At 48.3% G+C, this 13592-nt stretch overlaps 1 protein-coding gene across 2 annotated transcripts; it reads right to left on the reverse strand.

Annotated features, from left to right (window-relative positions):
* Positions 1 to 8398: 8398 nt before the first annotated feature.
* Positions 8399 to 12310, reverse strand: LOC120675354 (probable methyltransferase TCM_000336). Of its 2 annotated transcripts, XM_039956556.1 has the most exons (5): positions 12198 to 12310; positions 10458 to 10642; positions 9669 to 10361; positions 9225 to 9553; positions 8399 to 8612 (listed from the first exon to the last, which is right to left on the reverse strand). In XM_039956556.1, the coding sequence occupies exons 2-5, from the start codon at positions 10572 to 10574 to the stop codon at positions 8606 to 8608; spliced, it is 1146 nt and encodes a 381-aa protein (XP_039812490.1). In that variant the 5' UTR covers positions 10575 to 10642; positions 12198 to 12310; the 3' UTR covers positions 8399 to 8605. The 2 variants fall into 2 exon arrangements, with proteins under 2 accessions (XP_039812490.1, XP_039812491.1); XM_039956557.1 differs by lacking the exon at positions 8399 to 8612 and having other exon boundaries at positions 9218 to 9553.
* Positions 12311 to 13592: the final 1282 nt, after the last annotated feature.

Below are 13592 nucleotides of genomic sequence, written 5' to 3' on the forward strand. Positions count from 1 at the left end.
GTCGATTACTTGATCGATACGTGGTAACCCGAAAGGATCCTTCGGGCAATGCTTGTTTAGATCAGTGTAGTCGACGCACATCCCCCACTCGTTGTTGTTCTTCTTTTGGACGAGCACAGGATTGGCCAACCAATCAGGGTGGTAGACTTCCTTGATGAACCCAGCTGCGAGTAGTTTTGCCAGCTCTTTCTTGATGGCTTCTCGCTTGTCCGGTGAGAACCGTCGTAACCGTTGCTTTTTTGGTGTTGCTTTGGGGTCGACCTTCAAGGCATGCTCGATCAACTCCTTGGGCACCCCTGGCATATCCGCTGGTTTTCACGCGAATACGTCTCGGTTGGCCCTAAGGAAGTTGACGAGCTCGAGTTCCTATTTGTCACCCAGTCCTGCTCCGATGATGGCTGTTTTGGAGTCGTCTCCCTCTTGTAGCTGGATAGTCTTAGTGCCCACACCATTGGTTGGTTTAACCGATGATTGGCTTGGCTTCTTGGAAGGCATCAACTCCTTGAGTGAGAGTTCTTTAGCAGCGGCAAGTATTTCGCTGACAGAGCTAGGAACCCGGATAGTAGAAGCATGATGTATTGCTTCCTTGTCGCACTCGAAGGACTTGAGGAGGTCTCCCCGTAGTGAAAGGACTCTTGTGTTGTCTGGCATCTTGAGGAGCAGGTAGACATAGTGCGGCACTGCCATGAACTTGGCTAGTGCAGGTCTTCCCAAGATAGCATGATAAGAGGACTCGAAGTCGGATACTTCGAATTTGATGTACTCTGTCCGGAAGTTCTGTTCTGTACCAAATGTGACTGGGAGGGTAACCGAGCCAATTGGAGTAGAGAAATTTCCGGGGACGATGCCGTAGAACGGAGCCTTGCTTTGAATAAGCAGACTCATATAGTTGAGGCCCATCTTTACCAGTGTGCTTGCAAAGATTAGGTTGAGCCCACTTCCGCCGTCGATGAGTACTCGAGTAAGCTTGGAGCCCTGAACGACTGGATCGAGTACTAGCGGGAACTTTCCAGGTTCAGAGAAGCTGGTCCACTGATCTTCCCTGGAGAAGGTAATGGGGACCTCGCTATATTTGAGTGGCCTCTGAATTGCTGGTTCGACTGAGAGGATCTCTCTGAGTAGGAGCTTCTGAGCTCATTTGGAGAAGCTAGAATCTCCTCCAAATATGACGTTGACGACGTTTTGCTGCTGTTGGAAACCATCACGGTCTTTCTTGTCGTCTTCATCATCTTTGTCTTGTTCTTTCTTTGGAGCAGTTGCAGGTGCCGACTGGAAGGACTTGCGCAGGATCGTACATTCCCACATAGAGTGGTTGCTCTTGGGGTGGGTTGGACATCTTTTGTTGTGAAGTATCTTGTCGAACTGGTCCTGCGGTTTGTCGCCCTTCTTACCACGCGGTGTGCGATCCATAGTGCCGACAGTGTCATCAGGCTTATGCTTACGCGTAGGATCCCGCTGGTTGCTGGGCCCTCCACGGTCGTTGTGGTGCTTCCCGTTGTTGTCGTTGTTGCAATGGGGAAAGCGACTGCGTTCTTGCTCCTCTTCATCTGCCCAGCGCTGCATCATGTCACATAGATCTACCACCATTTTGGGCCGATTATGCCCAAAGTCGTGGTATAGTGACCAGACAGTGATGCCGCTCTGGAAGTAGTCGATGATGTCGTCGTCGGCGACATTGGGGATGGTGGCTCTTGTGTCGGAGAAGCGCTTGACGTAGGATCTGATCGACTCGCCTTGCTCCTGCTTGATCATGGATAGGGCGTGACGAGTAGCTACTCGATGTAGCGACCCTTGGAAGTTGTCGACAAACGCCTTCTTGAGGTCCTCCCACGAGTGGATTGACTCGCGCGCCAAGCTTTCGAGCCACGTGAGGGGTGCGGGCTCCAGGGCCATCGGGAGGTAGAGGACCTTGGTGTTGGTGTCTCCCCCTGCAACACTAATAGCGGTCGAGTATAAACGTAACCATTGAGCAAGGTCTTGCTTACCGTCGTACTTTTGGATGTTCGTAGGCTTGAAATCCTTCGGGTACTCGATGTTATCGAAGGCCTTGCTCAGGGCTTGGAAGCGGTCGGAGTTGTCCGCCGGTTGCGTTCTGCATCTTGCGTTGGTGATGTCCCGTGCGTCCACAATGGAATCGGCTACCACTTCCCTGTTGTTCCCACGGTTGTTGAGGTTGCGGTTTGGCAGAGGGCCAGGAGCTTGATTTGCTTGTGGTTGGCCACCTCTGGGGCGATGACTACTCGCAGCTTCCTGATCCTCTTGGTTTCTTCGGTTCTGCTGTTCTTGTTGTTATTGACACTGGTAGTGGCCGGGAGTACGGCTTGCTTGAGGTATTGCTGTTGCGGTAGCCTTTAATCGCGTACTGTGAAGCGAGGACAGGGGGTTCTATTTCTCGAGTTGTTCAATAGCATTTCTGGTGAGATTTATGACTCATTCCAACTCGGGATTCTGGGGCATCGTCATGAGTCGCAGGGTTGCTTCTGTCATTGCGGCGATCGGTGTTCTGAAGATGGGATCCGCAACATTGTTGAATTCGTTGTTTAGGTTGTGTGGCGGGAAATGAGCATGTTCGGCCGCATGAGTCCTGCGCACTTCTTTGCGTTGATTCCTTTCCCTGCGGGTTGTACGAGTGACTTCGTCTTCATCAGCTGGAGCATCTTGGGTCAGGTTGTCTGCTGAGATCTAATCCAAGGCTTCGTTTGGATCATGGTGGCTTGGAGCACCTCCGGGCTGGATGATTACCGGAACCAAAAGCTCGTGAGAGAAGCTTTCCAGGTCTGATTCGTAATGAGCTAGGACAGTTCCGCCGGAGCCAGTTTCCCTCTCGGTTTCGAGGGGAGTGCCGTGTTGAAACAGAAGATCATCAATGCTAGCGACTTCTCGCAGGTTGTCGAGTAGTTCTGCGAGGGTATGACCTCGGCAAGACTTGAGTTGCATCTTAGCCAGCGCCTTGGTGATGAAATCCAGGCTGTCTTGAGGTGACTTGACTGGATCTGGGTAAACGTCAAAAATGGGTGCCTCCCGGCTAGCGGTGACTGATTGGTTTTTGACGTGAAATAGGCGATCCAAACTATTTTCATAGGAGGATCTCATCATCTGTTTGTAAACAGATGATGAATTGCACAAACCAAGGATGGGTTGCGCAATAAGAGTCCCAAACCGAGTGGATTTCGATTTGAGTTCAATCTGAGTCCGAGTAGAACTCGAGTTGTTTTCGAGTTTCGACTCGATCTCCTTGGCGAGGTCGGGAAGCAACATAACGCCGCAATCATGAGATCTGGCGAGCTTGTTGGAGTCTTCCGATGTGGAGCTCTTTGGCGTGGGAGAGTTAGTTAAGTGGCTATCGAAGCCGCCTGAACCATTGGCGACGCAGACCCATGAACCGAAGATGAAGGTGGCGCCTCTGGGAGGCGTCATGGTGCTGAAAGCGAAAGTGGCCATCGAACTCACCGATGAACTCGCCGAGTCCCCTACCTGGCGCGCCAGCTGTCGGTGTTTACCGCCAAGCCTGCTCAGGGATACCCTAAGTAGTAGGGTTTGTAGGTAGGGATCGACGGCTCTGGAACTCGATGGTGCAAGGAACACAAAGATTTAGACAGGTTTGGGCCGCGAGTTGCGTAATACCCTACGTCCTGTGTGGTGGTTTGTATTGCCTTAGGTATAGATGTGTTTCGAGGGGTCCCTGCCCGCCCTTATATATCCGGGGGACAGGGTTACATGGAAAGTCCTAGCTGAGTACAGTTGGAGTCCTTCTACAACACGATCGGGTAATTTCCTTGTACTGCAGCTAGTTCTACACCTATTCGGGTAGTTACAAAAGAGGTAAGGTACATCCATGAGATATACCTTACTCTAGAACATTCTATGCTATAAGCAGTCCTGCTGCCCCGGGTCTGACAGAACTTGAGGCTGTACGTGTTGCTCGCGACATCCCTCGATATCAGCAGTGTCCTATCAATTTAAGTGCTCATAGTAGTTGCACAGTTTACATGCTACAGATGCCATGGGTTCCTACGTGCTCGATGCCTCTGAACCTGCTGACCGCCGCCATAAGCGTATGGAGAGGTTACGGGAGAAGCGAATGATTTCATCCTAGACACAGTTTCCTAGATGTTTGTTACCTAATGCCTTATCACCCACATGCTATAATAGTCTGCTGCTGTTTATGCTACTAGGGAGAAGTGCACAAGGTTCCGTTACTTTCCTTGAGTGCGGGCATTTCGACCAAGAGTACATAGATGCACTTAAAGGTATGGCTCGTTAGTTATTCCATTAGACATTGTCGTCGCCTAAGCCTTGCAGTTTAGCATCTTTAAATGTTCCCTTATCATTCGCTCCTGATCTATTATTTGCTTCGTGGATCCAATGAAGACCTTCCACCACCTATGAACTGATCTTGCAATAACCACAAATCCCATGGAGCAGCTTTTTCTCGAGAGCGTTCTTATTATGGCCCTCCAGAATACAAATGCCGATACTGCCATGCTATTTTCTGGTTTGAAGAGCAAATTTAATCTGATTCATCAGCTCTCGGCACAATCGAGTTGTTTACAACAATTGTTGCAAGGGAGGAAAGGTTGCTATACCTACGTTTCGTTGTTCGCCTGAGCCGTTAGCTTCTCTTGCAACATTCAATGGTGCCTTTCCTTCTTCCTCTCTTCTGTATCTGGCTTGGTATGCCATGAGCCGTTCGCTGGGCATCTTTACCGAGCGCTTCCAACTTACCATCTCCCTCCTTTGGTCCTCCCGCTCCAATTTCTCCTCCCGCACACCCCTCCCGCACTGGTCCGCCATCTAGTCCACCATCTCGACCCTACATCTCCACAAGCAACCTAGTCACCACCAGCCTTCTAGCCTTCTCGCCGGTGCATGATCCCCATAGATGTGCTATACGCGAATGGTGGGTAGGAAGCGAGTAGCCTGGTCACCAGGAGTGAGCTGCAGGTTCATGTTTTTATAAAGAAGAAGAACTGAATGGAAGAAGGTTCAGAAGTCAGCTAAGTAGTGATGGTGGACGGTCAAGATGGAATTGAAGGTCTCGCCATGATCCAACAGCTCTTAAGCCTTCTGTTGATTCCAATTACCGTTCTGGAAATTAACATATCCGTTCAACTACTCTGGCATGCTGAAATACCTTGTTATAGTCTACAAGGTCAAGAAGGTCGTGGACGACAAGTACTAAGAGAATGGTGACTAGTTCTTATTAGCTAGGGTAGATAACACATTTGGACAACTTCATTTTCCTCCGTACTTACATTGTTAGCTGACTTCTCTGTACAAAAGCTCATTTTGCATGCAGTAGTTCCAAGTTTATTCAGCCCACAGGGTATAATCAATAACTTATCTCATAATATAATTATTGATTGACAAACATTACCAATTTTGTTTACATAATCTGGATCTATGTATCAATACTACTCCAGCGCCATGATCATATCTTATATCATGATACAATTATTTTGTGACAAGCATTACCAACTTTATTTGCACTAGTATGGATCGATCTATGTATCAATACTCTCCTCTAGCTCATGGATTGATCTATGTATTAGTACTCTCCTCCAGCTCCATGATCACTGGCAATGACCTTCTGGCACAGTGTCGGGGGCACCAGTCCCCCCCCCCCCCCCCCCCCCCCCGCCATGCTGCCCACTGTGCAGCTTCATCTTGAACACAGAGCTGCCAGATGTGAATGTATCTCACAGTTTTTTCTGCCACTAACGAAGAATCCAATAGGTCCAAGATGGTTTCGTTGGTCCAATGCTCCAAAATCTATTTGATTGATTTAATTTGGTAGCCGAGTTGAATTAATTAACACAATGTCATTCTTGCAAATTCAACTCAACTGAACTGAAAAGCAAGACTCACCAAAGGAAGGAGAGCACCACCGTTGTTTGGTTTGCCCATGATAATTTCCATAATAAGAACTCCCAAGCTGTACACATCCGTTTTTGTGGAGTATAGCCCGTTAAGCGCGTACTCAGGAGCCATGTAACCCCTGTGATTGTATCACAACGAACGTTACCAAGGAGTCACTAATAGGAATTATTCGATTTGAGGTTGCAAGGGACTTACCAGGTTTCGCTTGAGTTTGTGTCATATCTTGCGATTGGTCGCTAACAAAAATCTTTCCAAACCCAAAGTCAGAGATTTTGGGTTTGAATTCACTATCCAACAGAACATTTTGTGGTTTCAAATTCCGATGAACAATCCTCCCGGTGAATCTTCAAGGAGGTATTGTAGGCCTCGAGCAATGCTATAGATGACCATAAAAAGATCCAGTTGACCATGGTTCTCTGCATCTGTCAGTGAGTACAAAGAGCCTTAAATAAAATGCAAGCACTTCGTACCATTCGTTCATTCATTCTTAAAGCTACTCCCGTTTTCTTCTTTCCATGGAGTTCCTGGGGTAAGTGGGGCTCAAGCTGGTAAGGGGGTTTGAGCCCCCCTGCCCCCACGCTAGATCCGCCCTTGCCAGTTGTCATCCACTTGCTTCCAATGGCCGATGGCCTTCACCAAGGTCTTGGCGTCTAGCAGAGGACCCGTCAAACAAGAGAATTTTCAGCCTTCCTGCAAGAGGAACGCCCAAGGCTGCTACATTATCGTTATAATCTAAAGACAAGCAAATCATTCTCTAGGCAATTTTTCTCCTTGAAAAAAAAAGAAATGATTTATGTATCCTAGTTCAAGGAAATGTGGGGCATGGACTAAAAAGACAACGAATTACTGAAACACTTGGCCGCGTATATTTTGTTAGCCACACGCCATAATGAATGGTTCCATGCAACAAGCGCGTTCATGATAAAGTTGGGGGGGGGGGGGGTACTTTATGTGTTCCTCTTTTATCTCTGGTTCCGGATTCATAATTCAAAGTTCAAAGGGCGAAAGACTTTGACTTAGCTTTGCACACGATATTTGTTGGGAAGCGTCTCTGGGTCTTACCTCATGGGTGCACTTCCTTTTCCAACAAACTTTCCTTGGAAGCCCTCCATCATTGATCCTTGTCAACCCACCGGCCTATAAGAATAGTATAAGTAAATTATCTGATAAGTATTTTTTTCTCTCCAGTTCTCCAATAAATGTATACACGAGAGATTTAAACGTAAAAATAAAATAAGAATAGAAGGTTAACTGTAGAGTGGAAGAGGAGGGGCAGGGCACCACTCACAAGGAAAAAATCAACAATCAGTCTCCCAAAGCAACAATCGACCACTCATCAAACAGTTCATCGGACGACACAAACATTCATGGCGACTACTATACATATGGTATGCAACCTGAACAATCTTCACATACCTGTAACTGATTTCTTCATGTTTTGCACAATACTCCAAATGCTACACTCATCCAAATTGAACCTAAGTAGATTTCGACTGTGAGCCTGCAGAATGGAAACCTAGATGCTGAACAAGAAGATACAAAAGCTCATCCCTGCTCCGTTCAAATGCTTTCTATAAGACCACTATCTTCAATACCCTTAGCAATCACTTACAAATTCAAGTACAAAAAATAACACTACATTTACCTATGCAGCGCATCAGCCGGCAGACTGGAACATCGATCAATGACCACCCTAGCATAGCTCATCCTGAAATCGCTTTAGCCCACGCAAGCCAAATTGTAATTTACAATATCCCGCTCCTATGTAATATACTCAAAACTAATCCCTCCTTCCACTCTCATTACAATCACTTTCCAAGAACTATGCTTATCCGCGCGCATAGGCGCACGCTAAACACTAGTTCCATTCACTCTGTTTGGCCGGTGGAAAATGCCGACTGATTTTAGCTAATTCAATAGTGTTACATGAGGAAGATAAATTAAAATAAATCAGAATAACCCGAAGTAGACAAGCTAAATGAAAGAAAAAGAAGCATTTTTTTTAGTGCGAGACTCAGCATAAATTTTGATTTCTTTTTTTTTCAACGATGTAGGTTGAACTTAGGCATGATATCAGTACTACAAGGGAGTAACACAATTTTCTTTTATTTTTTAGAAAAAAAGAAAACTTGATTTACGTGGTTTTGAGTAGCTAGATATGGAGCAAAATCGACTGATGATCTTTTATCTCCCTATCTCAAATGTTGGAACTGCCAACTAGATCTACCTGGCCTTATTTCATTATTGATCCAAAAAACGACTGACAGCATCACATTTTTTTACTCAAATTGTTACAGAGTCATTCCCTACCCTTTTTTTAGTGTGAGAACTCAGCATGAAGTTTGGTTCCCTTTTCTTTTTCAGGAGAGGACTTAGTAGCCTTGCGGAATTTTGCTCATTTGAAATCTGAACGATGTTAGGTTGATATCAGGCATGGTATGTATCAGTTTTTCTTTGGAGTAACACAATTTTTTTTATAAAAAAAAAACTTGATTACGTGGTTTAAAATAGCTTGACGTGGAGCACAAATAGAAACATATATTTACCATTGACATTTAAATACACTTTGTTAATCGAGTTTCCAATCCTACCAGTTAGCTAGATACACATGGAATTTGTTACTACCAGCAGTTACTCGGTACTGAACACGCCACACCACCACAAAGTCAACAACAGAACAGGGTCATGCAATGCAACCGTGTGTCAGGTCCTGTGTGCTCGTGTGTCACAACCAGGGTTTTATTTCCCAACCGGAAACCGGTTACCGCCGCCCTCCGGTACCGGTTTACCGGACCGGTTAGGCCGGTAACCGGTGGAAACCGGTTGAATTCAAATCCAAATTCAAATAAATTCAAATTTTCCCGTGCAACCGGTTCCGACCGGTTTACCGGCCGGTTTGACCGGTTTACCGGCCGGTTTTACCGGTTTACCGGTCGGTTTGACCGGTTTGAAATTCAAACGCTCCCGTGCAACCGGTTTACCGGCCGGTTTTACCGGTTTACCGACCGGTTTGACCAGTTTACCGGCTGGTTTGACCGGTTTGATCGGTGGGCCTTCATGGGCCGGCCCATTTTTTTTATTTTTCTTTTTTGATTTAACTTTAAATTCTCACAAACTATACTAAATGAATGAATTTTTGAGAAAATTTGACATCATTAGATTCATCACACCTTGAAGTATTTTTAGGAATTTTTTGGGAATTTTTCATTTTTTGAATTCAAATTTAAAATTTGAATTTTGGCCGGTTGGGTACCGGCCGGAACCGGAACCGGACCGGACCGGTTTGACCGGTAACCGGTCAAACCGGACCGGTTTCCACCGGTTAGGTTAACCTTGGTCACAACCTTGTGAGGACGACCCCGATCTGGACGCTCTTGACCTCCTCCCGCTCCATGGACTCGGTGACGAGCTCCGTGTACCTGTGGAAGAGCGCGTCCACGACGTCCGGCCCGAAGTGGTGGCTGAGCATGGACTCCTGGATGGCCCGGATCGCCATGGACACCGTCCGGCCGTCCTCCTTGGCGTCGCCGCTGCTGCTCAGGCTGATCTCGTACGTCTGCACGTAGTCCAGCCGGAACGACCCCTCCCGCCGCACCTCCTCCTCCACCTCCTCGATCGACGGCGCGTAGAACGGCACGTTGTACGCGTCCACCTTCTCCTGCTCCACCACCCCCTGCACACAACGTCGGCGTACCATTTTTTCATCAGCAATCGATCAAGAGCAGTTCTGCTTCTGCACAAGAGTAGTTCTGATCCGACCAACTGCGACGAGCTAGCTAGCAGCTCACCTGTGACACCAGCGCGGCGAGGGACTCGGAGAGGAGCTCCCAGAGGAAGGTGGTTCGCCTGTCGATGTAGCCGGCCTCGGTCTGCCTGCCGAGCATGGCGAGCACCATCCGGCCGCCGGGGACGACCTCGGCGGCGCGTGACTTGAGGAACAGGCCGAAGTCCCGCTGGAACTGCCTCAGGTAGGCCAGCGGCACGGCGGGGGGGCTCGTGCTCGAGATGTACATCTTCCCCTTGTTCACCGGCCGGCCGGCCTCGTCGAAGAGGCCGGGAGGGACCTGGGAGAGCCAGTGCAGGCTGGAGCAGGAGCAGACGAAGTGCACGCTCCTCCTGGGGAAGAGCCTCCCGTAGAAGGACCCCGGCACGCCGGAGAGGAACACCATCGGCCGGCCCCACTCGTCGGTCTCGGCGGCGGCCTTGAGCCGGTCCGTGAACTCCGGCAGGCTGAAGAAGATGGTGTTGAAGTCGTTGGTCGGGAGGTCGTTGAGGAGCACCGAGAACTCGGGCGGCGGCTGCGGCGACCGGCGGCCGCACACCCTGCCGATGCTCCCCACGATGGCCTCCACCAGGCACAGCGCGTTCGGGCCCGACGAGCAGCCGAGGTCCGCCACCGTGAACCTCTCCGGCGTCTGCGAGATGTACACGTCCGTCGCGGAGTTGGTGATGAGGCTCTTCAGCGTGTCCATGCCCCGCTTCTGCAAACAGCAAATTAGTTTCAGACTTCATCGGAGTGGTGAAAAAAGAATGGCTGCTGCCGGTGGTAATGCTAGCTAGGCGATCGAATCGGTCACCTGAAGCGAGGAGTTCTGCGCGTAGCTGGTCTCGCCGAGCCCCTCTTTCATGTGGAGGATGGCCTCCACGTCCATGAACGGGAGCTTGTCGGAGCAGTGGAGCAGCGAGGACGCCATCGCCTTGCCCTTGCTCTCTGGATCACTGGTACCAACCAACCAGGGCTTCAATAATCAATGCCTCCTCCCTGCGGCCATGTAATGCTCAGCCCACACATATATGTTCAGAACTCTGCTTCTGTACATCACTTGGCACGGATTTTTTTTATAAAAAAAACAGAACGCTGTCTAGGCCCGTTAGTTCTCTCGCATTTCTTTTGGCAGCAAAAGAGCTAGGACATATCTAGCTGCGGCTGGACATACGCTAGGTGTAAAAACAAAAACAAAAAAAAAGTTCTTGGTTCATAAAAAAAAGAGAGTTCTTCAGAATAGTTTGATGGGGCATATATTCAGGCTGCTTTATGCAGAACAATGTGAGATATGTCTAACTGAGGAGTGTCCCCTTTTCAGCTCAGTTAGTTTGGTGTTGTGTTGGGAGTGACTGGGAATCCGGTTTCAGATAAAGTACAGCACCGTAAGGCCTTGAGGACGGATTTGCTGCTATCATGTCACGTACGGGCGGCAGATTTGGTTGACTCGCAGTCGCAGAGAAACGGAGGTTGTGTTTAGTTGCCCAAAAAGTCTAAAATTCAAAAAAAAAATCCCCGTCACATCGAATTTATGGTACATGTATGGAGTACTAAATATAAATAAAATTAAAAACTAATTGTACAGTTTGGTTCTAATTCGCGAGACGAACGTTTTGAGCCTAATTAGTCAATAATTGGACAACAATTATCAAATACAAACGAAAGTGCTACAGTGTGCTACAGTGTACTTTGTCACTCCAGAATGGGGAACTCAACAGAGCCAGAGTGAAAAAGGGCGAGAACGTGAACAGGGCATGGGAGATGAGGTGCGCCTGCGAAGACTAGCGCTTGTTTAGCTGCAAAATTCAAAATTCCAAATCTATCACGTCGAAAGAGAATTTTACATGTTTGGAGTATTAAATTTAGATAAAATAAAAAATAAATTGCATAGTTTGCTTGTAAATTGCGAGACGAATCTAATGAGCCTAATTAGAATATGATTAGACACTAAATTGCTACAGTACACATGCTCTAATGATGGATTAATTAGACTCATTAGATTCGTCTCGTAGTTTACAGACGAGTTCTGTAATTAATTTTGTGATTAGTCTATATTTAATACTTCAAATGTGTAAAGATTCTATTTCAAAAACTTTACGGACGCAACTAAACAAGACCTAAACAGACCACGCCATGGTTGGTTGCCTTTCGGAAAGGGAGGGAGCTTTCCCTGGCTAACCTGAGTCAACTGTTAGGAGAGGAGAGGACATGGACAGTGCTTTTGTGCTTTGCCTCTGTACCTCGTTTAGTGATGCTCTTAACAAGGGTGGCAAGTTGCGCTTTGCAACTTGCTGAGAGGCATTTCCATGTTTAAGCAGGCAAGGCGGATTGTATTCAGCATGTTGTTCTTAGAAACGGAAGGTCGTTGTTGGTGCAAGATCCAGCCAAGGGGTATGCAATGGAAGTGTGACAGGCAGAAAAACAAAAAAAGAAAAACACACAATTCTCCTAGTGAGCACTGCAACCATGCTACTTGCATTGCCGCCACTATGGCATGGCCCGTTCAGAGACGGATGACGAAAATCCACCAGGCTTGTGATCGAGAGGGGCTGACCTTGAGAGTACTTCTTGAGAGAGTTGTAGTCGGTCTCTCCTAGCTAGGAGTATCTGCAGCTGCTCTCACTCGGTCAGTTGGCAGAGGAGCTAGATAGCTAGCAGTCCTTGCACTGGCTTGGCGTGTGCAGTGCTTGGTGGCCGGGGTATTTATAGGCAGTCAAATGGAATCAGAACAGTCTCAGGCCCTGTTTAGTTCCTAAAAATTTTTAAGATTCCCCGTTACATTGAATTTTTAGACACATGCATAAAGTATTAAATATAATTTAAAAAAGTAATTAATTGTACAGTTTGACTGTAAATGATAAGATGAATCTTTTGAGACTAATTAGTCCATAATTAGATACTAATTACTAAATAAAAACAAAAGTACTACAGTAGCCAAATTTTAAAAAAAAATCACGAACTAAACACTGTGTGACCGGGCCGGGGGCCGGCGGCGCCCACGCCCCCACTTGCGCCAGGGGGACTGTGCGCATCGCACGACCGTGCTCGCCTCGCCTGCTCCCACTCTCCGCCGTTGGCTCGGCTTGCTAAAAAATATCAGAAAGCGTCTCTGCCCACCCAGGATTTTCACTTGCAGATACTACTCTGAATTTTATCAGAAGAAAAATAAACGTAGTAGAGAGATACGAGTAGTTTGATATTTATTCGTGTGCGCGATGGATGGAGATGGAGAAGGTGTGGTACTGGTAATAGTACGTAGATGCCGGTGCGCCGACACGCGCGGCGAGATCGAGCTGCTGCCGCTGTCGCGGCGGCACGTTCTCGAGCATTCGGTGCGTGGTTTTGCTTGCTTGCGGGCTGAGCAGAGGAGGAAGAAGATTTGGAGGCGGCTGGCGGTGGCGGCGGCTCGGTTAGCTCGCGGGAGGAAAGATTATTCGGTGCCGCCCACCATGCGCGAGTTCGTGGCGTGTCGCGGCAGGACAGGCAGGCGCGCGCGGTGCGAACGCAGCGGGCGGCTGCGGAGGAGCCTCCGACGCCAGCCGCCTTTAATTTTTCTGCTCTTTTTTTTCTTTTTCATTCGTCTTCTCGGCGTTTCTTTCCTTCCCTGATGAATGAATCGGTGCTGTGGGATTGGGGAGGGGGCCGGAGACGCCGAGAGCGTCCGGTCGTCGGTGCTCCGGTCCCTCCCGCCCTCTCCGAACGCCGGCCGGTGTTTTTTTAGGAATGAGTAGTACTCACTCCTGGTTGTGATGAGTGAATTGTCAATTATGTGGTGTGATCGTGTGCTTGGTCTTTAATTGCAGGTACACGGACATCGAGTGTCGACGGTGAGCTGTCGTGGAGGTGCTGTGGCCGATGGACCATGCGGTGGACGGCGGTGAAGGGCAGCCGGTACCGGAGCTCGGGCCGAGCGGCAGTTGTGGCGTCCACTCCTGGATCGAGGGTGCAA

The sequence above is a fragment of the Panicum virgatum genome, chromosome 5N, assembly GCF_016808335.1.
Source record: "Panicum virgatum strain AP13 chromosome 5N, P.virgatum_v5, whole genome shotgun sequence".
Classification (NCBI taxonomy): Eukaryota; Viridiplantae; Streptophyta; class Magnoliopsida; order Poales; family Poaceae; genus Panicum; species Panicum virgatum.

Bases quoted from the DNA above. Each gene is read 5' to 3' on its own strand.
- LOC120675354 (XM_039956556.1), bottom strand. From the start codon at position 10,574: ATGGCGTCCTCGCTGCTCCACTGCTCCGACAAGCTCCCGTTCATGGAC. The intron at 10,362-10,457 runs GTGACCGATTCG...TGCTGTTTGCAG, and splicing joins CGCAGAACTCCTCGCTTCAG to AAGCGGGGCATGGACACGCT. The intron at 9,554-9,668 runs GTGAGCTGCTAG...CGTTGTGTGCAG, and splicing joins TCGCCGCGCTGGTGTCACAG to GGGGTGGTGGAGCAGGAGAA.